This window comes from Carcharodon carcharias, chromosome 1, assembly GCF_017639515.1.
Source record: "Carcharodon carcharias isolate sCarCar2 chromosome 1, sCarCar2.pri, whole genome shotgun sequence".
NCBI lineage: Eukaryota > Metazoa > Chordata > Chondrichthyes > Lamniformes > Lamnidae > Carcharodon > Carcharodon carcharias.
This window is the reverse complement of record NC_054467.1, coordinates 210,273,565-210,300,708: the sequence shown is the minus strand read 5'-3', so window position 1 is coordinate 210,300,708 and position 27,144 is coordinate 210,273,565. Positions and strand designations below refer to the sequence as shown.

Genomic DNA, 27,144 nt, shown 5'->3' with positions numbered 1-27,144 from the left:
TCCACTATACACTATTTTAATGATGTGAAATTTTTTTTTATAATATTTTATGTATATTGAATTTCAAAGGTTATTTATGCATGTTGTTATTAAACCAAATCTTGGTTAACCTTGCTGACTTATCTTCAGTTGCTGAAGGAAGATAATTACATGAATGTAGTTCTGCTTATTAAAGGAAAATCCTCAAAGGGGATGAGGTGCACATTGAGCAGATCTGGAACAGAACTTGAATCCAGAAGCAAGAACAAAAATTGCTGGAAAAACTTAGCAGGTCTGATAGTATCTGTGGAGAGAAAGACAGAGTTAATGTTTCAAGTTCGTATGACTCTTCTCCCCACTGTTTGACCATTAGCTATAATTTCTATGTCTTTTGGGCACCTACTCTCTTTTGGAGAATGTTTGTAAACTTGAAGCTGTAAATGTTCCCTTTAAAACTGGCAAACTCTATTTTAAAAAGATAATTTGATCAAAATAACTTGTCTTCAGTTGGCTTTACCTCCATGGTTTCAGTGGATTTATTTTTGTATGACATCTCCATGCATGACATTTTATGAATTCTTTATACAAATATAGCTTTTGGAGCTGAGTCAAAATGTCCAGTGTCAGTCTTCTGAGAATTCCCAGACTGTCTTCCTGCAGTAAGGCCCACTCCAGTGACTCCTTTGCCCAGCCACGCCAGGGTGAATCTTCCAGTATCCTTAAATCTCCATTGATCCTATCTCTTTGACCAGAGAATGAGCTCCTACCAGCATGTTGCTTGGTGGCTAACAGAGAGCATCCTTTTTCCCTCTGTTGTTCATATTAGCTGCTGTTTCCCTGTCTGTTGAGTCAGATGTTTGGCAGCATTAAGGCAAGCTGCCTTTTCCTTTGTCTCCAGGTGTTAAAAATTGACACCTTGCTTTCAGTAAGGTCTGTTCCCATGGCAACCAAATCACATGGGCTAATCACTGGGCAGAACTAATAACTCACGAGCCCCTCTCTGCTATCCCATTTTATCTTCAATAAAATGAGACAGTTTAAAACATAACAATGTTATAAAACCTTGTGTTCATAATACATGACTTAGCTAAAGATCGTGTTTGGTTAATTTACTAGAGTTCTTTGAAGAGGTGACAAGCAAAGTGGATAATGGGGGGCCTATAGATGTAGTACATCTGGTCTTCCAGAAGGCCTTTGATAAGGTGCTGCACAAAAGATTATTACACAAGATAAGATCGCACGGTGTTAGGGGTAATATGTTAGCTTGGATAGAGGATTGGCTAACCAACAGAAAGCAGAGAGGATAAATGGATCTTTTTCTGGATGGCAAGCTGTAACTAGTGAGGTGTCACAGGGTTCAGTCCTTGGGCCCCAACTATTTACAATCTATATTAATGACTTAGATTCAGGGATAGCTAAATTTGCAGATGATGCCAAAATAGGTGGGAAAGTAAGTTGCAATGAAGAAATAAGAAATTTACAAATGAATATGGACAGGTTGGGTGAATGGGCCAAAATTTGGCAGATGGAGTTTAATGTGGATAAGTGTGAGGTTATCCATTTTGGTTAATAAAAAGGCAACTTATGATTGAAATGGAGAGTAAGTTCAGAATGCTTCAATGCAGAGGGATCTGGGTGTCCTCGTGCATAAATTGCTGAAAGCTAGTATGCAGGTACAGCAGGTAATAAGGAAAATGGAATTTTGACATTTATTGCTAAAGGAATAGAGTATAAAAATAGTTGCAACTGTACAAGGCATTGGTGAGACTGCGCCTGGAGCACTGTGCACAGTTTTGGTCCCCTTACCTGAGGAAGGATGTAGTTGCATTGAAGGCGGTTCAGAGGAGATTCACTAGATTGATTCCAGAGATGTGGGGCTTGTCTTATGAGGAGGGATTGAGCAGTTTAGGCCTATACTCACTAGAGTTTAGAAGGATGAGAGGAGACCTAATTGAGGTATATAAGATGCTAAAGGGCATAGACAAAGTAGACGTGGAGCGGATGTTTCCCCTTGTGGGGCATTCTAGAATGAGATGCCTAAAAAGGCTAAGGGGTGGTAGATTTAAATCAGAGATGAGGAGGAATTACTTTTTTCAAAGTCTCATGAATCTCTGGAATTCACTACCTCAGAGTGCAGTGATGCTGGGATGCTGAATAAATTTAAGGAGGAGATAGACAGATTTTTAATTAGTAATGGGTTGAAAGATTATGGGGAGAGGGCGGGAAATTGGAGGTTGAAATGACATCATCCATGATCGTAATGAATGGCGGGGCAAGCTCGAGAGGCTGAATTGCCTACTCCTGCTCCTGGTTCTTATGTAAACAAGGAGTAATCAAATATAGACCACAGGTTATGTATTGTGTCCAATTCTGGTCATCAAGGTATAAAGAGACATTTAAGCATTGGAGGCAGTATAGCGTGAGCCACAGAGTAGATGCCTAATGTTAGAGATTTGAGTTGTGAGGAAATGTTGGAGAAACAGGCTTTTCAATCATGTAAGTAGGGGTGGAATTTAATAAGTGTGATGGAGGGCCTAATGTTTGGCACCAAAACCTGTGGCCCCATGCCGACTCTGTGATCTAGAACATTGACGGAATTAAATCCCTAATTAATGGCAGGAAACCCTGCTGTCTGGGCTCCAGGCTCCATGGGGGACATTTAATTCCAGGACTTCACCTGGTAGGGTGGAAACCCCCACCCCTGAGAGCTGTCAGCAGCTGGTAGCCGTCCATTACTGGCAGTGACACCGAGAGAGGTGGCTGCTGCCAATAATACATTAGGGTCTTCACAAGGCATCATCGTTGGATACATGGAAAAAGGTAAGTGAGAGTGGGAAGGGTGTTGTGTGGAGGGGCTCTGAGGAAGGGGCAGAGGGGTGGCTCTCAGCAGACATCTCGCCTTCTAATGCTGGGTCCCTCAATCAGGCACCCAGTGCCTTTGAGTGAGGGCTCCCCCGGTAGGCCACAAGGTATCCCCACTTGGTGCAATACCTGTGGCAGCAGATGAGGTCTTTGAGTGGGCATTAATTGCCCACTTAAGGGCTTCAATTGACATCGGGGCAGGAAGGTCGCGTTTGCAAATTCCTGCCCTGGAGATACTTGGTGGGAGGAGGTGGGGTCCCCACCTCGCACCCTCTTGCCTGATCAAATGCCACCCTCCGCTTCCCCCTGCACCCCCACTTGCCCCTCCCCCACCTCTGGGGTGGTGGAAGGAGGAGGGTGCCCATTCAATTCCCCTTGGTGCCCAAGCAGTGATCTTAGAAGGTACATAATGGTAAACGGTATTTTTTTAAAGTGTTAAGGTTAAGTTTTAAAGTTTACTTTAAATTGCAACATGAGGCACAGGGCCATTTGTTCAAACATGTGAAAGAAAAACTTAGGATAGTATTACAATGTTTCCCCATTCCCCAGTTAACATTTCAAGTCCAATATGACTCTTCTTTGAACTCATCTTCAGTTCTGAAGAAGAATCATATTGGCCTTGAAGCGTTAACTCTATTTCTCTCTCCACAGATGCTGCCGGACCTGCTGAGTTTTTCCAGCACTTTTCGTTTTTATTTCAGATCTCCAGCATCCACAACATTTTGCTATCAAATAAAATTAAGATTTAGAGATTAAAATTAAGAGATTAATTTTCCTATTTCAGTCTTGGCTTTTTCTTTCTTCTTTCCCATTGTCTTTTATTCCACAGTTATCTTTTTGCATTCTCAGCTGTTTTATTTCCCAAGGCTCTATCTTTTTTGACATTTCCAGCACATTGGTTTGGTTGTCTCTGGAGTATTGTGTCCAATTCTGGACATCACACTTAGGAAGGATGTGAAGGCTTTGAAGAGGGTGCAGAAAGGATTTACTAGAGGACTTCAGTTATGAGGATAGATTGGAGCAGTTGGGACTGTTCTCAGAACAGAAGCTTGAGAGGAGATTTGATAAAGGTGTTCAAAATCATGAGGGGACAGAATAGATAGGGAGAACTGTTCCCATTGATGAAAGGGTCAAGAACCAAAGGGCACCAACTTAAGGTGAATGACAGAAGAACCAAAGGCAACTTGAGGAAAAACTTTTTTGTGCACCGAGCGGTGAGAATCTGGAATGCACTGACTGTGTGCTTGGTGGCAGATTCAATCATGGCTTTCGAAAGGGATTGGGTAATTACCTGAAGAGAGAAAATTTTCAGGGCTATGGGGAAAAGGTGGGGGAGCGGAACTAGCTGAATGGCCTCCTTCTATAGAGTAACTGTTCCATGATTCTTTCCTTCATTGTTTAATGTTGTTCTTTCATGAAGTTGCTGTATGTTTAAAATTTTAAGGCCACAGCCAGCAAAAGAACATGAACTCTTTATTTGCATGCAAATAAAGAATTGATACTTCCATTGTGATTGGTCTTTAATAGGCTGTTTTCCCATTTCATATTTATTTCAACCACTGGTGCCTTTTCCTTGATATTCTTGTGCACGACTTTTGCATGTGTGCCTGTCTCTCCTTTTATATTTTCTTTCCTGGTTTTTAGACTTTGAATTTCCTTCTTGTGTTGCTGAACTTTTCTATTTCTGCTCCCAAAACAATTCTCAGCAAACACAATGCCAAATTTTAGTGACGAAAGTGCCAGCTATTTCCAGTTATTGCCATCATGCTGCTTTTAGTTCCAAATCAAGCAAGCTTCTTTTAATATACAACCAATATAGTTTTTGTAATACAATTTGAGACATGTGGAAAATTAAGCTAAACATACAGGCAGAAGCTACCTTGAACAGGGCACTGTCAAATAGAGTAAGGTGTTAATCGGATGGAAATTTTTGAAAAACTCTAGCAAATGAAGTATAGTCCACATTTGTGTCATTCCAAAGCCCCTTTTATGTACAATTTGTTTCACACCTCTTATGATCTCAGGATGTCCTATCGCGCATTACAGGCAATGAAGTACTTAGGAAGTGTGTTATTACCGTTGTAATGTAGGAAACGTGGAAGCCAATTTCTGTACAACAAGGTTCCACAAACAATGCAGCAAAATAAATAACCATATTTGTTTTAGCTATTGATGGAGGGATAAATGTTGGCCCAGAAACTGGGAGAACTCCCCTGACCCTTCTTAAACCTAAGACGATAGATGTGGCGTTGGTTTGAAAGCATCTGAAAGACAGCACTTCAATGCAGCATTACTGTAGTGAAGCCCCAGCCTTAATTATGTGTCTATGCACAAGTGAAGAACCACTTTCTCCACTTTATCTCAAGGGAGCAGGAATACAAAGGCCAACATTCCTTCGGTTTTTTGGGGTTACTTTTTGTACTAGTGCACTTCTTGATGATTTAGTACATCCACATCTTTGCTCCACCACAGCTGCTATTCTCTTACAATCCTCCCTCTCTAATATTTTTCAAGATGTAAGAATAATCAAACTTTCTTAACTCTTCTGCTGTATTTATTTTCTTCTACAATTTTTAAATCCTAAGCTTGGCATTAGCTACCAACTTTTTATTGCATTATGGATCATGACACTTAACTAAGGATGCCCAATGAAGAAAACGCTTTTTTAAAATCAGCCTTGGCTCTTATGAGTCTAAACCTACCGCGTTTTACTTAACAACGTGGTATTTGATTCTTAGTATTCATATTGAACATTAGTAGCTCTAAACTAGCATTGAGTAAAATACGTGTTGTGGCTTCTATAAAGTATGTATTCAAACTTTTTCATCCTTTGAAAATATAGGTTGTGATAATATGGAAAACATTAAGGCAGCTACATAACTTTGAGGACTGTCAATGCATTTGATACTCTTGGCTGACCGATGTGGCTTAAACTGGTACTTTCTAACTTTATTAGTAAGTTTCCACTGATGTGTAATGCATTAAAACTACAAAAGACATAATAAAATATTTGTTAAGTGAAATCTCTCAATGTAAGTAATCCCATTATTGTTGCAGTATTGTAAGCTTCATTGAGTAAATGCATCAACATTTGCTAAGAGAAACCTGGCAATATGGGTTAAGTGTGCACAACACTCAAATTTTTTTTTAAATGTAAAGACTGAACTTTGATCAGACTAGTGGTCAAATCTCAGCCACATATGTTTATACTCAGGAAGCCACCACTGTTCACAGCCAGTAGACAGAAGCAACAAAGCCATGTAAACTCTGCATTGGAACTACATGACTTCCTATGGCAATGTTTCCTTTGGGAATGGGGCAGATGAAAGGAGAAGTACTTGTCCAGTGTAGCTGCCTTTGAGTGCAACAGACAACCAGCTCTGAATCTAATTATCCAGTAGCTTTTCCAAGATACTCTAGGAATTCTAGTTAATATTGGGGTTTTGGATTTGCTGCAAGCTTTTGGTCAGAGTAAAGTTAAAGGCCATTGAGTAGGAAGTGTAATGTTGCATTGAAAATTGTTTACAAAAAAAGAGTGTAATTATAAATGTAAATTAGGTTATGTAAATTAGGGCACCCCAAATGTTTGGAATCCTTGCTTTTTTAATGTATTACTGATTTAGATGAGGGTGTGGTAAGCAAAATCTCCATGTTTGCTTTATGCCAAAATAATTTTGGGCAAATAATAAAGAACAATCTAACTGGATTCAGAAAGAGGCAGATCCTTTTGGTAAATGGACCAGTAGGTGGCAGATAAAACCCTTTTCTGGATGGATGTGAAATAATTAACATGGTGGCGAGGAACAATGACAGTAATACTGATCACCAAAAAATAATGATCGTAGTGGATAAATTTTTAATAACATTATCATTAGCACATTGTTTGGTTGCAGCAATAAAAAAGGTACAAGATTGCATTAGCAGAGAGAGTACAAATTTAAAGGACTTCTATTTTCGCTACATAAGTAAATACATACCTGTACTGTTTTATATGCTCTTCTCATTTCTCCTATTTATAAGACTATTATTGCCCATGAGTGAGGGCCTAGAAGTGAACAATAAAGATTTTCTGAGCGTCAGGAATGTTTAATTATATGGAAAGCTTGATGAGGCTAACCTTGTTTTCTTTGGAGAATTAGAGACTTTAAAGAGATCTAATTAATGCTTTTAAGATTGAGACTGACAAATTTGCTATGGGCAAATAGTTTACTGCAGGAGCTTTCAAAACCTTAAGAATTAAATTAAGGAAATCAGGCAGAATGCTCTTATTCATTTGATAGTGAGTGAATGGGAATGTGTTATCAAAATATTGTTGAAGAGGACAGTGTAATGGGTTTCAAGACAATTGAATGCATTTCTGAAAATAAAAGAATCGAGGATTATGATGAAAGATGGGTGTGTAGACTCCTATGCTCTAGAGTTTGCCCCTAAACCCTTCCTTAATGCTGCTCTCCTTTAAAACCCTCCTTGAAATTCACTTCTTTTATCAAGCTTTTTGCTATCACATCTAATATTCTTCCTTTAGTTAAAAGTTAATTTTCATCAGATTATGCTTCTGTGGAGAGCCTTGGGATGTTTTACTATGTTAAAGGCTCTATATAAATGCAATTTGTTCAAAATTTAGTGCCATAACCTGTCCAATATCAGAGAGATGAAGTTAGACTTATTAATGTAAAGATACATTCTTCAATTTGCCAGTAACATTTGAACTGTTTGAGTTCAACCTATTAACTGAGGAAATTGCTATTTAGCTGTATCTTTAGCCAATTGAGTGTCGCAACTATTTGGGTATGGCTTTCATGTAAGTACCTTTTAATGGAGGTGAGCTAATAGCAAGTGAATGAAATTAAATAAAAATCAATATAACCCTCCTTGTTCAGATGTCACAGAAAAACAGAATCGTTGCAGCGCAGAAGGAGGCCATTTGTCCCATTGTGTCTACACTAGCTGTCCAAATGAGCATTTCACTGAGTGTCACTCACCTGCCTTCTCCCTGTAACCTTACACATTCTTCCTTTTTAGATAACAGTCTAATTCCCTTTTGAATGCTCTGACTGAACCTGCTTTCATTACATTCTCAAGCAGTGCATTTAGACCTTAACCGCTTGCTGCATGAAAAATATTTCCCTCGTATCACTTTTGCTTTTTTTTTTCGGTTATTGTGGCCCCTCATTCTCAATCCTTTCATGAGTGGGAACAGTTTCTCCCCATCTACTCTGTACAGACCCCTCCCCCAGCCATAATTTTGAATACCTCTATCAAATCTCCCCTCAGCCTTCCCTTCAAGAAAAACAGTCTTCTCCATTCTATCTTCACCATTCTCATGAATCTTTTCTGCACTCCAATGCCTTCACATACTTCCTAAAGTGACGCAACACTCCAGTTGAGGCCGAACTAGTGCCTTATACAAGTTTAACATAACCTCTTTACTCTTATATTCTAAGCCTCTATTAATAAAGCCTAGGATACTGTATACTTTATTAACCGTTCTGTCTATCTTGCCACCTTTAATAACTTATGCACATGTACACCCAGTTCACTCTGCTCCTGACCCATTTTAGAACTTACTCTCCATGATCTCCCTACTAAAATGAATCACTTCACATTTATCCATATTGAACTTAATCTGCCACCAATTTGTCTATGTCCTTTTGAAGTTCTACACTATCCCCCCACTGCTTTTTGTTTCCCGTCACTCGGCAGTTCTATATCCGTGTTGTTCCTATCTCTTTTATCCCATGAGCTGTAACATTGCTCGTAAGTCTGTTGTGTGGCACTGTATCAAATGCCTTTTGGAAGTCCATGTACATCACATCAACAGCATTGCCCTTATCAACCATCTCTGTTATCTCTTCAAAAAAAATTCCACATTAAATATGATTTTCCCTTAAGAAATCCATTCCGGCTTTCCTTAATTAACCCACGTTTGTCCATCTGACAATTCATTTTGTTCCAGATTATTGTTTCTAGAAGTTTCCCATCACCGAAGTTAAACTGACTGGCTTGCAGTTGCTGGGCTTATCAGTGTAGTTAGTATATGTGTATAGTCAGTTTGTTGTAATGTCTAATGCTATTTGATATTTTTGGAGAAAACCAATTTTATCATAGCACAAAGAATATATTGTATCCAGGCGACAAAAAATTTGAGTGTTCCACAGCTGTATTTAATTCTTATGCTTCAATAAATTCCCAATATGCCACATAATTACCTGGTCAGTGCAAATCAAAATGGAGGAAAACATTTGGGCTTTCACACTCTGATGGAACACTCTGAGACTTATATATCTGATCATGACAGTATTGTGCGTCCATTTGTTATATAATTTTTCAAACATTTATTCCAGTTCTGTCAGTGTGCCAAACTGTGTGCTTCAGAGCTATAGTCAGATTTAAACTTCAAGACATATTCATAGTAATTTGGTCATACAGACCTTGAACGTTGCTGAAAAAAGTGTCACGACTCATTGGGGATCGTGCGCTGTAATATCAAGTCATGACAAATAAAGTTTGACCAAACCATCAGATTGCCCCAATTCTACCTAATTGTTTAATTTAGGTTAATAGAATATGAGCACCAGGTTTGTAAACTTAATATGTAAATAATTGTTTATTGAACAAACTGTCGGTAACCAGTGGCAAAAGAAAGACATGTGAACTAATTTCTAACTCTATAATCTAAACTCTACCCCTTCTTAAATCCCTATACAGATACCTACAAGACACACAATAACATGGACTTCAAGGGTGGGATAAAACAGTTCAATAGCACCAATTCCGGAGTACAGGATTCGATGGGTTGATTTTGATCGATATCTTCCAAATTCCTTTCAGTTCTTGTTGATGACACTGGGTGGCCTTCCAGCACTTTCAGTATTTAGTTCACTGGTTGAGAACTTGCCTTTCAAAGTCTCTAACAGTAATTTTCCCCTTTTTCCTCTTGACAGGGGTCTTCAGAGAGAGAGCAGGTGGTAGAGATATGAGGAGAAAAAGCCAGCTAGCTATTATTGTGGGATTACTGGAATCTTCCACACACAGAAGCAAGAGGTTTTAGGTCTTTTCCCTCTCAGGCTAGGAGCTATTCAGCTGCACTGCTCTTATACAAAACCTGGCCAGGAGCCAATTAAAACGTTGCCAGGTGGCTCCCTTGGCCCAGGACCCTTTTTCAGCACCATCCTGTCTTTCATGGCACACTCTGTTCCAGGACTGCAACATTGTATATATATCTCATCCTGTTCCAGTGGATATGTATTTCAACCTGTAGCCATTGTAATTAGAATCCACAGTCCAATAAGAAAACACAAATAATTGTTCTATGCAACGGTCCAACAGAAATAAAAAGATATGTTCCTTACAAAAGAGACATGTCAAAGCTTTTCTTCTTGTCCTCATGAGGACATTTTGTAAGAATGTCAATATAAAGGGAAAACAACAATTTACACCTAATAAGAAGAGAGTGATAATTGGTTGGCAAGTGGTCCCTGGCTTTGCCAGAGGCATTGCCATGGAGAATGCATGGTGCATTCCTGACTACACTGCCCCCTACTATCACTACATTTCTATTTACTCCCCCAACTTGAATGGCTCCCTGCACCAAGGTGCCATGGTCAGTTCACTCAACCACCCTGCAGGCCCCTGTTCTCATCCATCCAAGCTGCAAGCACCTTGAACTTGTTGGGCAATTGCAAGGATGAGGCTCCTCCACTTCTACCTTCTCAATCCCCATACCTGCCTTACTCACAGTCACACCCTTCTGTCCTTTACCACGCACCAAATGAGAAGATCCTAACCTAAGGGGTGTGACTGTTTTCTGGAACAATGTGACCAGTCTGAATTGTCTCTGCAGCTGAGAGGGGAATGCAGAATGCAGTGTTGTCTGCCTGGTGCCAGGGTTTGGGACATCTGCTTGGAGCTGGACAGGAATTTGCAGTGGAAGGGGAAGGATCCAGTTGTTGTGACCCATATGAGTACCAATGACATAGTTAGGACTAGGAAGGAGGGATTAGAAGCATCTGGGGCCAAATTAAAAAGCAGAACCAGAAAGATAGTGGTCTCTAAATTACTACCAAGCCACAAGCGATTTGACGTGGTGTAAACCAGAGTAGAGAAATGGAAATGGGTTTCGATTCATGGGGCACTGGCACAAGTACCAGGGAAAGTGGCAGCTGTACTGTTGGAATGGTCTTCATCTGAATTGTGCTGGGACCAGTGTTCTGGTGAGTCATATTATTAGGGCATTTAAAGAGGGCTTTAAACTAATTAGTGGGAGCAAGGGATCATGTGGCTGGAGATTTGATAAAATTAAGAGAAAAGGGCAAGCTAAAAATAACCAATATGTGGCAGGAAGGAACAGAGCCTACAAACTTATGAGTGCAGCAGAAAACAGGGCCAGAGTTTTCAAGAATGGTAGAAAGACAGAATTAAAGACTCTGGGCTGAATTTTGCCGTTGGCGAGCAGGGGGCGGGGCTCTCTTGCCCACGTGTAAAATGAAGCAGGATGACGTTGGGGGGAACACCTGTCATCATTCCGCCCCGTTTAAATTTTCAGGAAGGCGGGCCTGCAACAAAATCAGCTGCAGGCTCGCTGACCTCTCAGTGGCCAGTTGAGGCCATTGACAGGATTATTGAAACAATTAAAGGACCTGCCTGTCCAACCTTAAGGTTGGTGGGCAGGCCAGGAGCCCCAGCGGCAAATAGAAAAAACATGAAACCTCATCCACCGGCAGGATTAGATTTCATGTAGAGATTTTAAAAGTTTAATTAAGTTTTAGTGTAATTTATGAATATGTCCCATCTCATGTGACATTATCACATGAGGGGGTCATGTTAAGGATTTTTGTTTTTCTATTTTTTAATGTTTTTAAAAGTGTCAGTGATCTCCCTGAGGCAGTACTTAGCCTCATGGAGATGTGCGCTCTTTCGTGCTCATGAGTGAAAGAGCACGCACTCACTTTTGGGGAACATCCTGCCTGCACAGGAAGCACATAGTGCTTCCCGCCGGACGGCACGCTTGGCGGGCCTTAATTGGCCCACCCATGTAAAATGGTGGTGGGGCCCACTTCTCCGGCGGGGATCGGCTCCCCGCCTGCTGGAGATTGGATCGGGCCCGGCAGGCAGAAAATCCTGCCCTCTGTATCTGATTGTGCGTAGTATTCATAACAAAATGGATAAATTGATAGCAAAAAATAGAAATAAATATGTATGACCTGATGGTCATGTATTATATATAAATATTCAAGGGTATTTGACATTTTGTAAGGACCGGAAGCTAGGAAAATGCAGTGTTGTAGCTCTGATAATTGAGAATAACACTAATATAGTAGTGAGCGATTACCCCAATTCAGAAGATCAAGATGTAGAATGAGTTTGAGTAGAGATGAGAAATAGCAACGGTAAGAAGTCATTTGTACATAAAATTTCACACTCAGTTTGAGGGTGAGGGGTGTGGGTCTCGGACTAGTGTCTTAAACTTAATAAAGACAATGACAAGGGCATGAGGACAGAGTTGGCTAAAGCGAACCTGGAAAATGGGTTAAAAGGTAGGACAGTAGAGAAACTGGCAAATATTTAAAGAGATATTTTATAACTCTCAGCAAAAATAAATCCCATTATAAAAGAAACATCCTGGGAAGGATGCACCTTCGGTGTCTGACTAAGAAATTTAAGAATAGTATAAAATAGAAAGAACAATTGTATAATACTGTGAAGCTTAGTGGTAGGTCAGAAGATTGGACTGATTTTAGAAACTAGCATAGAATGATAAAAAAAGAGAGCTATTAGAGTGTGAGAGAAAGCTAGCTAGAAATATAAAAACAAATAGTAAGAGTTTCTACACACATTTAAAAAGAAGAGAGTAAGTAAAGTAAGTATTGGTTCCTTAACAGGTGAAACTGGTAAATTAAAAATGGGAAATAAGGAAATGGTAGGAGTGTTGACATTTTGTGTCTGCCTTCACTGTAGAAGACACAAAAAAAGTCCCAAGAATAGTTGAAAATTAAGAGATAAAAGGGAGAGAGGAACTTAAAACAATCACAATCACCAGGAAAATGTTTTGGTAAATGGTGGTGTCTAGGACATGATCTGTAAGCTATGATTTTGTGAGGATGACCATGTCAGGCTGTTGCTTGACTAGTCTGTGAAACAGCTGTCCCAGTTTTGGCACTAACCCCCAGATGTTAATAAGGAGGACTTTGCAGGGTCAACAGGGCTGAGTTTGCCATTGTCATTTTCAGTACCCAGGTCGATGCTGGATTGTCCATCCGGTTCATCTATTTTTTGAGACTTTAACTGGGATCCGCGCTGGGGCCTCAGCTATTTACAATCTTTTTAAAGACTTGGATGATGGGACCAAATGTATGGTGCTTAAAGCAATTTGTTAAAAGGAAATAAAGTCTACAAAATGATTTAGATAGGTTAAATGAGTGGCCAACAGTTGACAGGTGGAGTATAATGTGGGAGAATGTGAACTTGTCCACTTTGGCAGTAAGAATGGAAAAGCAGCATATTATTTTAAGGGAGTGAGACCACAGAGCTCTGAGGTACATAGCGATCTGCATGTCCTGGTGCATGAATCACAAAAAGTTAGTATGCAGGTAGAGCAAGTGATTAGGAAGACCAATGGAAAGTTTGCATTTATTTCAAGGAGAATCGAAGTAGAGAAAGGTTGCTGTAGCTGAATAGAGCCTTAGTTAGACCACATCTGGAGCACAGTTTGGGTCTCCTCATTTAAAAGATATAATTGCATTCGAAGCAGTTCAGAGAATGTTGATAAAACAAAAAAACTGCGGATGCTGGAAATCCAAAACAAAAACAAAAACAGAATTACCTGGAAAAACTCAGCAGGTCTGGCAGCATCGGCGGAGAAGAAAAGAGTTGACGTTTCGAGTCCTCATGACCCTTCGACAGAACTTGAGTTCGAGTCCAAGAAAGAGTTGAAATATAAGCTGGTTTAAGGTGTGTGTGTGGGGGGCGGAGAGAGAGAGAGAGAGAAGTGGAGGGGGGGGGGTGTGGTTGTAGGGTCAAGGAAGGGAAGACATCTCTGTCTCAATCTCTGGTGATAGACTGTCCACCAATATCCATTACAAACCCACCGACTCCCACAGCTATCTCGACTACAGCTCCTCACACCCCGCTTCCTGTAAGGACTCCATCCCATTCTCTCAGTTCCTTCGCCTCCGTCGCATCTGTTCCGATAACGCTACCTTCAAAAACAGTTCCTCTGACATGTCCTCCTTCTTCCTTAACCGAGGTTTTCCCACCCACGGTCGTTGACAGGGCCCTCAACCGTGTCCGGCCCATCTCCCGCGCATCCGCCCTCACGCCTTCTCCTCCCTCCCAGAAACATGATAGGGTCCCCCTTGTCCTCACTTATCACCCCACCAGCCTCCGCATTCAAAGGATCATCCTCCGCCATTTCCGCCAACTCCAGCATGATGCCACCACCAAACACATCTTCCCTTCACCCCCCCTATCGGCATTCCGTAGGGATCGCTCCCTCCGGGACACCCTGGTCCACTCCTCCATCACCCCCTACTCCTCAACCCCCTCCTATGGCACCACCCCATGCCCACGCAAAAGATGCAACACCTGCCCCTTCACTTCCTCTCTCCTCACCGTCCAAGGACCCAAACACTCCTTTCAAGTGAAGCAGCATTTCACTTGCATTTCCCCCAACTTAGTCTACTGCATTCGTTGCTCCCAATGTGGTCTCCTCTACATTGGAGAGACCAAACGTAAACTGGGCGACCGCTTTGCAGAACACCTGCGGTCTGTCCGCAAGAATGACCCAAACCTCCCTGTCGCTTGCCATTTTAACACTCCACCCTGCTCTCTTGCCCACATGTCTGTCCTTGGCTTGCTGCATTGTTCCAGTGAAGCCCAACGCAAACTGGAGGAACAACACCTCATCTTCCGACTAGGCACTTTATAGCCTTCCGGACTGAATATTGAATTCAACAACTTTAGGTCGTGAGCTTCCTCCCCCATCCCCACCCCCTTTCTGTTTCCCCCTTCCTTTTTTTTCCAATAAATTATAAAGATTTTCCTTTTCCCACCTATTTTTTTTTTAATTTTTAAAAAATCTTTTATGCTCTCCCCACCCCCACTAGAGCTATACCTTGAGTGCCCTACCATCCATTCTTAATTAGCACATTCGTTTAGATAATATCACCAACTTTAACTTTAACACCTATGTGTTCTTTTGTACTATTGTTGTTGACATCTTTTGATGATCTGTTTCTATCACTGCTTGTTTGTCCCTACAACCACACCCCCCCCCCTCCACTTCTCTCTCTCTCTCTCTCTCTCTCTCTCTCTCTCTCCGCCCCCCACACACACACCTTAAACCAACTTATATTTCAACTCTTTCTTGGACTCGAACTCAAGTTCTGTCGAAGGGTCATGAGGACTCGAAACGTCAACTCTTTTCTTCTCCGCCGATGCTGCCAGACCTGCTGAGTTTTTCCAGGTAATTCTGTTTCAGAGAATGTTGACCTGACTGATTCTTGAGATGAAGGAGTTGTCTGTGGAAAGGTTGGGCCTATACCCATTGGAGTTGAATATACAAACATACAAATTAGGAGCAGGGGTAGCTTTTTTGGCTCCTTGAGCCTGCTCCACCATTCAATGCGATCATGGCTGATCTGATAGTGGCCTCAACCCCACATTCCCGATATCCTTTGACTCCCTTGTTAGCCAAAAATCTATCTACCTGTACCTTAAAAATATCTAATGACCCCTGCCTCCACCACTCTCTGTACATAATATTCCACCAACACCCTCTACAACTGTCGCAAAACATACTTACTTTTATATTCCATTCCTCTTGCAAAAAACAACAATGTTACATTTACCCTCCTAATCATTTGCTGTACCTTACATACTAACTTTTTGTGATTCATTTATCAGGACACTGAGATCACTCTGTACCTCAGAATTCCAATGACTCATGTCCCTCTGAGGGAACAAAATTCTCCTCATCTGCCTTAAATGACCCCTTATTTTTTGTGTCCCCTAGTTCTAGTCTCTCCCACAAGGGGAATCATCCTTTCAGCATCCACTCTGTCAAGTCCCCTCAGGATCTTAGATGTTTCTGTAAGATCACCTCTCAGCCTTCTAAACTCCAGTGGAAACAGGCCAAACCGCTCCAATCTTTCCATGTAAGATAACATCTCCACCCCAGGTATCAGTTGAGTGAGCCTCCTATGAACTGCTTCTAGTGCATTTATATCATCACTTCAATAAGGAGACAAAAACTGTACATAATATTCCACCAACACCCTCTACAACTGTCGCAAAACATACTTACTTTTATATTCCATTCCTCTTGCAAAAAACAACAATGTTACATTTACCCTCCTAATCATTTGCTGTACCTTACATACTAACTTTTTGTGATTCATTTAGCAGGACACTGAGATCACTCTGTACCTCAGAATTCTGCAGTCTCTCTCTATTCAAATAAAATGCTGATTTTCTATACTTCTTGCCAAAGTTCACATTTTCCCACATTATACTCCATCTGTCAATTTTTTGCCCACTCACTTAACCTACCTATATCCCCTTGCAGACTCCTTGTGACCTCTTCACAACTTAATTATACATGTGTGTGTGTGTGTACCTTAGGAGAAAACAATTGCCAATTAGACTTTAGCATGCTATTACTATAGACAAGTCCCAAGGCCAGTCTTATGACAAAATTTTTATTTATGTTCTTACGTCCATTTTTAGATGGCAACAGCTTTATATGGCTTTTGTTAGAGTGAGAAGTTTTAATTCTGTCAGTCTTTGTGAAAGAAGAACTAGAAATCCTGTATTTAAAGAAGTACTGATGCAACAAGGACACTAATTTGACCGCAAATGTTCTGCAGCCCTGCTAGTTATAAATTTAAGTTAATGGAAAAGAAATTATAGGCAAAAATCTTTCCAACAGGCATGTTGAATGATTTGTTTAGTTTAATCAACGAACTGTCTCAGGCAGTTGTTTAAATAGAGAAATTCCATTTTAATATCTTTACATAGGCAGTTTCAATGTCATGATCTACCATCTGATTCTGCAATGGCTGCCAGCTTCTGCCCATTAACTGGTATTTAAGCTCTTGAATGGGCCAATTTGGTAATTGAATACATGTGTTGTTTCTCTGAGAGATATCCAGTTCTGTCCTCTCTCCTGCGATGTCCCAGCTGCAGGGCATTCCTGCAGAATGTCAGTGTGGGAATTGACTGTTGACTGCCACTGAGGAATTTGAGTTCTCTCAGTCCAGTCCCCCAAACATTTTTTATTATTCATTCATGAGATGTGGGCTTCGCTGGCTGGGCCAGCATTTATTGCCCATCCATAGTTGCCCTTGAGATATGGTGTAGGTACACCACAGTGCTGTTAGGATTCCATGTCTGCCATTACAGACATGGAATCTAAGTTCACAATGGTCTTGGTAGTTGAGAGAAACTGTTTGGCTGTGGACCTGCAAATATGTGTGTGTCTCTGTGTATGTCTTCTAAAGTATCTCATTCCTGCCCTACCTGGTGAAGACATGTAAAGAACTCGAGTTAAACACAACCTCCATCACTAAACGTGCTGGTCCAGTATTTCTGTCGGTTATTCAGCATAACTTGTATGGTCTGCCGATTTTTATCGCTTCTATGGGCTGCATATTCTTTAAAAACGTGTTTTAAAAACAGGCTCTGTAGATCACAGTCATTTCCTTGTGTAGCTGAGGAACGTTTAGGGCTAACCCTAAGGTCATTTGATTTTGGATACTCTGTAATAGAAACGTTATATGAGCAAATTAAAAGGTGCATTGTAGATTTGCAAAGATATTGACAGGGATCTGGGGGAAATGGGAGGTTGGCGGTTGTTACTGTTTTGAAGAAAGCCTTGAAGCTGAGGCTTGTTTTCACTAGAATTATGAAGGTGCATGGCAGATGTGTTCAAGATTATGAAGGATACAAGATAGATAGTAATGTTTACACAGGCTGGCAACATGTTAATGAAAGTGCACCCATTTAAGACAATCGCAAAGATAATTCTTAGCAAAGGTTGGTTAGAAAGACAAATTCAAATAGTCCACAAATTTTAAAACAAGGTAGATAGTTCCTTAGAAAAAAGGAGGGCTGAAGCATGAATGGGAGGGTGGAATTGGGCTAGGTTGCTCAAGTGGTGAAAAACATTTCCACAAACTTGAAAAATCATATGGGATTCAGGTGAACTGCAGAACATTTTATCTAACAGAGAATGTGAAGTTAGCCCTGTGCCAATTTTAAACCACTACCAGTAATATAATGCCTCTTGGAAGATTCAGTGTGCACAGCTTCTGTAAACCAGCAAAATGGATGCTATCATTTAAACAGTTACGATAATAGAGATGTTTCCAGTGAAATAATATGTGACTGGTGTAGTTTTTCAATTCTGTGGAAGTTGTGGGAGCTTACAGAAATTACTAAAGTAAAAACAAATGTCACCAATATGTAAACATTATTTATGATGACTTATCATAAATGTGGTCATGTTAATATTTAGGGCCAAATTATGGAAAAAATTGGTTATATGAAGAAAAATTGATGTCTGAATTGTTTGAGAACTTTGCACTAAAATGTGTAGTAAATCTTTAAATTTTGCAATCGTGAGTGTTTTGTTCAGTTCATGCTTTTTGGAAGTTACATCTATGAAGTCTAAATCTCTTGCAATATATTATGTTGACCCTCCTTTCCTTCTAGTATATTATGTTAAAAGCTTGCATTTACATAGCACCTTTCATGACCTGAGGATGCTCCAAAGTGCTTTACAGCCTAGAAGGTACTTTTGAAAACAAAAACAGAAATACCTGGAAAAACTCAGCAGGTCTGGCAGCATCAGCGGAGAAGAACAAAGTTGACGTTTCGAGTCCTCATGACCCTTCAACAGAACTAAGTAAAAATAGGAGAGGGGTGAAATATAAGCTGGTTTGGGGGTTGGGGGGGCACCCCTCTCCTATTTTTACTCAGTTCTGTTGAAGAGTCATGAGGACTCAAAACATCAACTTTGTTCTTCTCCGCCGATGCTGCCAGACCTGCTGAGTTTTTCCAGGTATTTCTGTTTTTGTTTTGGATTTCCAGCATCCACAGTTTTTTTTTATCAAGGTACTTTTGAAGTGTTGTCATTGATGTAAAGTGGGAAATAGTGCAGCCAGTTTGTGCACAGCATGTCCCACGAATAACAACGGGCGGAATCGTCCCAGATTTGCACTAAGTATGGGAAGTGGGTGGGTAAAATGTCGTTTTACCCACTGGCCATGATGGCAGATTTTCACGCTCCAGTATTGCTCCAAACCCGCCACATTATTAATGCATTCCTGGGAAACAGGCTGCTTCCATGGCGTGCAGGCTGTCATTTGCCCACCCTCCATCACACCAGGAGCCTTATTTAAAGTGCAGCCACGGGCACACATCTCAGTGCTTCCAGGCCACGACTACTGCAGGGAAGATGTCGAAAGACAAGAAGACTGCAGCCCCCAGGTTTAGCGACACGTCACTGGAGCGCCTTTTGCATGCCATGGAAGTCCGCCGGGATGTCCTCTAACCTCGCTCTGGCTGCAGGATGGGCAGCAGCATGACCAATCAGGCTTGGAAGACAGCGATCAGCATCAATGCCCTGCAAAAGAGGGCAGCCACCCAGGGCCACTACAGGATGAATGGTCTCATTCGTTCCGCTAGGGTAACTCACTCTTCTCATCGCTATTAACACTTACACTCACAAACCCATCACACATCCACAGGGATCTCACACCTCAAGGGACAACACCACTAACTGTCTCTCAGACCCTCACACCTCCATCAGACTCATATCCTCTGGAGCCCTCATCCTCCTTCCTGTCCATGGTGCCGCTCACCATACAAACATTCCATGCAGTGCCATGTGTCCTGCTCTCACACTCCATCTGCTTCCATGCAGGAGAAGCTGGCTCGCACCAGCAGGGAGAGGTCCCAGACCGGGTGGAGTGCCCACATTTGGCCCCTCACTCACTTTGAGGAGCGTGCCATCATGCTGATTGGTGAGGATGTGGACCCTGCCTGCGGCAATGGTGAGGTCGGTGGTGAACACCCACCTGAGGATCCTGTACCACATCATCCTTCCCTCAATGCAACTGAGAGTGCTCTCTCTGACTCTGCTGTTATGCACTACTTATCTCTACTTTGGTTCACAGGGAGCTCTGCCAAGGGACCGACACCCTCAACTAGTCAGCTCCATCCATGCCCTCATCTGCAGCCAAGAGGAAGCTCCTCCATTGAAGAGGTGGAAATAGGCAACCCAAAAGACTCATCGGAGAGGGAGCAGCAGGCCCACAAGCGATTCTGGAAGGAAAAGTGCATGTGTGGTAGAGCCTTTCGGAGCCTCTTGCAAGTACTCCCCCACGCAAGCAGATCCTTCACATTTCACACTTATCTCAATGTCCTGAGCATTTTGAATGCTGCCTGCTGGGGTTCTCTTTCAGTTGTCCATCTAAGCTGATCTGCACCTCCGCCCACCCACTGATAACATTCCCCTGCAGCACCTGACTTCACCTATCACAACTCTTGTTTCACTTTCGATTTGGACAGCATGGTACTAATTCAGGTTTACTTTTGCTTCCCTGTCCTTTACCCTTCCCCAGTCACCCATTTCCTTTACCCCATCACAGTTGCCCCACGCCTCCCCACCGGCATCACATTCCACCTCCCCACCGGCATCACATTCCACCTCCCCTCCATTACCTACCAGCTCCAACCCTTTTCCTTCAGGGATGTCCAGCTGAACATGCACGTTCCCTTCCTTCCCGAAAATCCCACCCCCATCCACATTCATCTCGCTGACCGTCTCCTTCCCACCCGGTGTCAGTGTCAGTGTCTGCCTCCGAGTCCCCACCAACCACTCTCGCTGTCTCTTCTATCACTACCGTCGAACCCCCACCCTCTCACCCTACCGCCTCACTGTGCCCTTGGTCATTCTCACCCTTCCTCCATTCCACACCCACTCCCAGTTCGCTCTCCAGGAGGCAGACATGGACCTATCTGACCCCTCCTGTGCACATTCACCTACACATCGCTCACTCTGCATCCCACCCTGCTTAGTCCCTCCCCCTTCCTGACTCCTTCCACCCTTATCTCTTCCGCCACCCTTAGTCCCCCTCCCCACAACTCCTTCCTCCAGCCTTACCTCTTCCTGCAGCCTCACTTATTCCTTCGGCTTTACCCCTACCCCCTTCCTGGCTCCTTCCTCCACTCCTACTCCTTCCTCCACTCCTACTCCTTCCTCCACACTTACTCCCTCCCCTCTCAGCACCCCTTCTTTCCCCTGGATACCCTCTCCTCTCCGCACCTTTTCCTCCCCCTGGACATCCTCCCCTCTCTGCACTCCATCCCTTGCACCTTCCATGCCCCGCCCATTACACCTACCGTCCCAGTTGTCTCCTTCTCCCTCATTACACCTTCCTCCCCCATTCTCCCTCATCCCCCAACCTCCCCCCGACACCTTCATTCCCCCTCCAACCTCATCTCCCGACACCTCTTCCTCTCCCAGCCGATCCTAACCCTTCCTCTCCCACTCCCTCCATCATCATCCGTTGTGAGCATCAATGGTGACTTTCCAACTTCCGCACACTGCCTCACAGCAGAGCCATGTCCATGAGAATCCACCCAGCATGCCATGGACATTCCTCCAGTGTGCCACTGGTGTCAGGCTCCAGCATCGTCTGCCCCTCGGATGTCTGCAATGTGAGCAAAGCCCTGGCGGGTAAGTCCCAACTTCTGCAGGTCACACTTGTCAAGACTTGTTCTTCACCGGCGTGTTTTCCCACCGCCGTGGGTGGACGATCCAGCGGAGTGGGGATGATTCCGGCAGGCTGGCCTCATAATGATATGCTGATGTATTACAATAAGGTTCCCGACGTCCGATGGTGGAGAACGTGGCCTGCCATCAGTGGGCTGAGCGGACGATTGCAAACTGGTTTCATGCCATCGTGAAAGCGACCGTGCCATATTGTCCACTCATGCCACCGAAGATGCCTGACACCAGCGGGCACTGAAAATCCTGGGCAATGTGATAATAATCAGATAATCTATTCTTAATGTTGGTTTGACCAGGACAGCATTGGACAGTGGAGCACCAGGTAATTACTTCAGTACCTTAATAGAATAGTGTCTTGTTTTAAAAGGCAATACTCTGTTAGAATCTTGAGTATTCATACATACGGAGGCCAGAGCTAGTAAGACATAAAATTTATATTCTCAGTAGTAGCTTGTAAATGTTTCCCTTAATTTATTGATCGCTAAGTTTTCTTTTTTAAAATTCACTGTTGGATTTAATATTGAGCCTTTTGAAGATACCGTAAGATCTTTTGCATTAAAAGGCTGGGTTGATGTCTTTTATTCCTGGTATATTCGAAATATGCAAAAATTACACCAAAGATTTTTCGAACATTTCTTCATTTTATCATTTACAGAATTCCTTTTGTGGATGCTATGCAATTGAATATTTTGAAGCTTAAAAAGAACATACTGTGTGGTGCAGTGCCAGTGGCAGAGAATATTTTGATGAGGTCCTGATAACTGCCACCTTTCCAGATTGTAAACCTTAAAGGGAGAGAAAATGGAGTGATAATGTGCCTTTATAAAAGGGCTATCCAATTTTATAGATAGGATAGCCTCAAGTGGATCTGTTTCATATTTATTCATATTCAATGAGGGTTCTGGGCAGGCTTCATTGTAAATATTAGGGACTGAAACTGGCTGATATCACTTTGCAGCGGGCAAACTCTGGAAACTATCCTATTGCAACTTACTGAATTTCTGTGGTGCCCCTTATGCAGCAAAAGTGTAAAGCGCTTTAAAAAGAAGGAATGTAAATGCTAATCAGAAGAAAATGGAAATATAGAAAGGGCTAGAGTGGGGAATAGGCTATTAGAAGTTTTTCGAAAGCTGTTGGGATTGGTGGAGGTCAGGTTATGAGGAAAGGTTGAGCAGTTTGGGCCTATGCTCTTCGGAGTTTAGAAGAATGAGAGCTGATCTTATTGAAATGTATAAGGTCCTCAGGGGGCTTGACAGGCTAGATGCTGAGAGGATGTTTATCCTCGTGGGGGAGTCTAGTACTACGGGACACAGTTTAAAAATAAGGGCCCTCCCACTTGAGACAGAGTTGAGAAGATTTCTTTTTTGAGGGTCATTTGTGTTTTGCAATTCTCTTCTCCACTGACCAGTGGAGGCTGGGACACTGAGTACATTCAAGGCTGAGTTAAACAGATTTTTGATCTACAAGACAGTCCGAGTTATGAGGGGCAAGCAGGAAAGTGGAGTTGAGGCCACAATCATACCAGCCATGATCTTGCTGAATGGTAGAGCAGGCTCAAAGGGCTGAATGGCCTACTCTTGCTCCTATTTCTTATGATCTTACAGTCTTATTTTGATGGCATAGACACAGACTATTTCCACTTGTAGGGTAGAGTAAAATTAGAGGCCATCAATGTAAAATAGTCTCCAAGAATTCAAATAGGGAACTCAGAAGAAATTTCTTTAACCAGGGAGTGGTGAGAATGTGGATACTCACTGACACAGGAAACGGTTGCGGTGAATAGTATTTGGGGGAAGTTGTAAGAATATGAAGGAGACGAGAATAAATTGTTATGATTGAGTTAGATGAGGAAGGGTGGGCAGAGGCTTGAGTGGAGAATAAGTGCTGGCATGATCTGAACATGCTGAATTACTTTAGTATTGTATAATCAATATAATTGTATACAAATTTGAATTTCAAATTGGTGGGTTTAGGGGAAGGTGGATAGATTGGAGGAAGCTGAATGGATGGTCTTAGTCATGGTGACAAATAAGTCAGTGATCTCATGCTTGTTGATGAGGTTAGGGGAGAAGGGTTTAAAGAGACAGTTTGCCTTGCGAGAAGGAGCCACATGTTATATTTGAATCTCAGGATGCAGTTTTGGCAGAGGGGAGCAGGGCTCAATGTGCTCAGTGACAACCAACCTGACCCGGCAAGGATGTCTAAATCAGTTCTATACTTGTTACATTCAAGTCTGCACCATTAGACTTAAAGTAGTGAAGAGAAGAGCCAAACCAGGGCAGTGATCAGGTTAGGAGAAAGTAAGGGGTTTACTGGGATCAAGAGTATCAAAGGTGGAGGGAGCAATCGACAGTTGCAGAGGGATGAAGCAAATGGAGGGTCAAAGGCTAAACAGTTGGAAATTTAAAGGTTCAGTTGTAAGTGACAGAGGGGAAGAGTTTATTTCTGCATGTTCGGGGAGCGGGGATTGCAGAATGAAGCGGTAAAAACAGAGGATTCATTCAGCAACTCCAAAGGAGAGCTATGAGCAGTTCAACAACTGAAATAAAAATTCCAGGAAAAAAATTAGTTTTATTTTGAAGTTTGAACAAAAGCAAAATTAAAATACCTTCCCCCTTTGAAGCAACAGTGAGGCTACAGTGGTGGCTATGGGTGGCTGGGGGAGAGAAGATGTAAAAACAGCCAAAACTGGGATTTTAAACCAGTGAAAAAAATGGCCAAACTATCATTAGTAACCATTCACAATGGTTTTAAAAGGAAAAGATTAAACTATTTTTTGTATCTATACTTGAGAAAGCCATCACCAAGTCTTCACCTATCATTCAAGCCATGTTTTCCTTCCCTTTCGCTGTGTTTGTAGAGAAAAGAATCTAATCATTTAAGATATTAAACTTATGATTAAACTTGGTCTTCAGAACTTTGTATGCCTTGGGTGCTAGAAATTCTTCAAAAGTAAATGTAAAAAATGCTGAAATGATGAAATCCTTCATCATCTAACTCAATCATAACTATTTAAACTTAATGTGTTTTTCCTCCAGTTTTCACCTGGCAGCCACAAAGGGACATGTGGAATGTTTGGGGGCGATGCTCACCCATGGTGTTGACCTAACTGTACCTGATGGCTCAGGTAAGAAATTTACTGCTGACCATATGAATTTGTTATAAATTATTGGATTACGCTAAAAGGTTCTTGAAACTAGAAGGAGCTTAAGATTTTACAGGCAGAAGGTTCCCCAGTATGTTCACACCTCTTTCACTGAACGCCATTTGAATCCCTTCAGCTTGATTTCCACTTTTCCCACACTACCAAGATGGTCCTGGTAAAAGTCACTACTGCCTATACCCTTTAATTTCTGACATTTGACATAATTGAGCGCACTGTTCTCTATTGTTGCTCCTGCATAGTGTTGTCCTGGCATGGCTTCACTCCCACCTGTCTCAGTGCAGCCAACACAACTCCAGAAATGATTCTTCTTCCAGTACTATGGGGTCACTTCCAGAGATGCACTTTTTGACTGCCTTCTTCTTTCTCATTTACATTCTGCATTTTTTTTATTCATTCATGCAGTGTGGGTGTCGCTGGCCAGGCCAGCATTTATTGCCGATCCCTATTGCTCTAAGTGACATCATCCATTAATTCCCAATATATGTTAATAATACCCAGTTATGCCACTCTACCACTTCCAGGCTTGGGCTGACAAGTGGCAAGTAACATTCAAGCCACACGAGTGCCAGACAATGACGATCTCAAACAAGAGCGAACCTAACCATCGCCTCTTGACATTCAATAGCATTACCATCGCTTAATCCTCCACTATCAACATCCTGGGGGTTACCATTGACCAGAAGCTGAACTGGACTAGCCATGTGGCTAATAGAGCAGGTCAGAGGCTAGGAATCCTGTGTCGAGTAACTCACCCCCTGACTCCCCAATGACTGCCCACCATCTGCAAGACACAAGCCAAGAGTGTGATGGAATACTCTCCACTTGCTTGGATGAGTGCAGTGCCAACACTCAAGGAACTCAACACCACCCAGGACAAAGCAGCCCGCTTGATTGGCATCCCTTCCATAAACACTTCACTCCCTCCACCAATGACACATGGTGGCAACAATGTGTACCATCTAAAGATGCACTGCAGGTATTCACCAAGGCTCCTTAGATAACACTTTCCAAACCCATGACCACTTCCATCTAGAAGGACAAGGGAAGCCGATACATGGGAACACCAGCACTTGGAAGTTCCCCTCCGAGTCACTCACCATCCTGACTTGGAAGTATCTCGCCATTCTTTCACTGTCACTGGGACAAAATCCTGGAACCCCCTCTCTAACAGCACTGTTGATGTAACTACACCACATGGACTGCAGTGGCTCAAAAAGGCAGCTCACTACCACCACCTCAAGGGCAGCTAGGAATGGGCAATAAATGCTGGCCTAACCAGTGATGCCCACATCCCATGAATGAATAAAATAAAAGATTTGGTCGTAACTTTCAAAAGGAAATCAGATGTATATTTGAAAAGGGAAAGAAAATGTATGGCTATGGAAAATGAGAAAGAGTGGGATTAATTGGATTTCAAAGAGCACAATGGTCAAATTATTCTCATTTTTTAAATTCTGTTTAACCCAAAATTCCCATTCAAACTCCAGGTCCTATCTATTACTTCTTTTCATTCAAACAATCATTTACTTCTGCTATATGTTACCCTCACAGTTGTCAAAACCTTCATGAGGAATTTTGGGTACTAGTGCATGTTCCCACAATTCCATGGCACTATTGTATTCTACCAATTTTACTGGATTATTTATCTTAAAACTGTACATAATTGCGTGTCTGCAAAAATAAATCTCTACCTAAGCTCCCTTCAGAGCATCCTGAAGAAAGCTACGTTCGAGTATTGTAACAAAATCTCTGCTTTACGAATTTTTTCCAGCCTGACTGTTCCTGAGTTGAGAACTTTCAATGGCCAACACAAGGGGCTGAATTTTCCCAGAATTGCACTAAGTGCTAATGCGTGGGCGAAATGGGGTCCTACCAGCCCCTGAAAGTGGCGGGTTTTCACACCGAATCTTCCTGAGCCTGCCTCATTATATATTCACTCTCACAAAACATGCCGTTTCCCTGGCAGGCGGGCTTTCATTTGCCCGCTTGCCATCACGCCCGCCATCATCTTTAAAAGGCAGCCACCACCAAAGCGCTCATCGCCACCAGGGGCAGGGTATTGCGTTTGGTGAGCCAGGGGCAGGGCCCGCTTACCGACGCGTAAAATGACGCGGGATGACGTCAAGCAGAGCTCCCGGCGTCACCCTGCATCATTTCAGTTTTCAGTTCGATTCAGCTGTGTTCCAGCCAACCTGTCAACGGTCAATTGAGACCATTTAAAAACTAATTGAAGTAGTTAATGGACCTGCCCATCCAACCTTAAAGTTGGTGGGCAGGCCGGGAGCCCTGGCGGGCTTCAGAAAAAGCATGAAACCTCATCCACGGGCGGGATGAGGTTTCA

The 27,144-nt window shown here is 42.4% G+C and overlaps 1 protein-coding gene across 4 annotated transcripts in view; it reads left to right on the top strand.

The window, feature by feature from the left end:
* rai14 (retinoic acid induced 14) overlaps window positions 1-27,144 on the top strand; it is a 249,450-nt gene that overhangs the window by 138,695 nt on the left and 83,611 nt on the right. For all 4 annotated transcript variants that reach the window (XM_041194221.1, XM_041194229.1, XM_041194203.1 and 1 more), the window contains exon 4: window positions 24,676-24,764. In XM_041194221.1, the coding sequence (XP_041050155.1) occupies window positions 24,676-24,764 (89 nt within the window). The remainder of the gene's footprint in view (window positions 1-24,675; window positions 24,765-27,144) is intronic.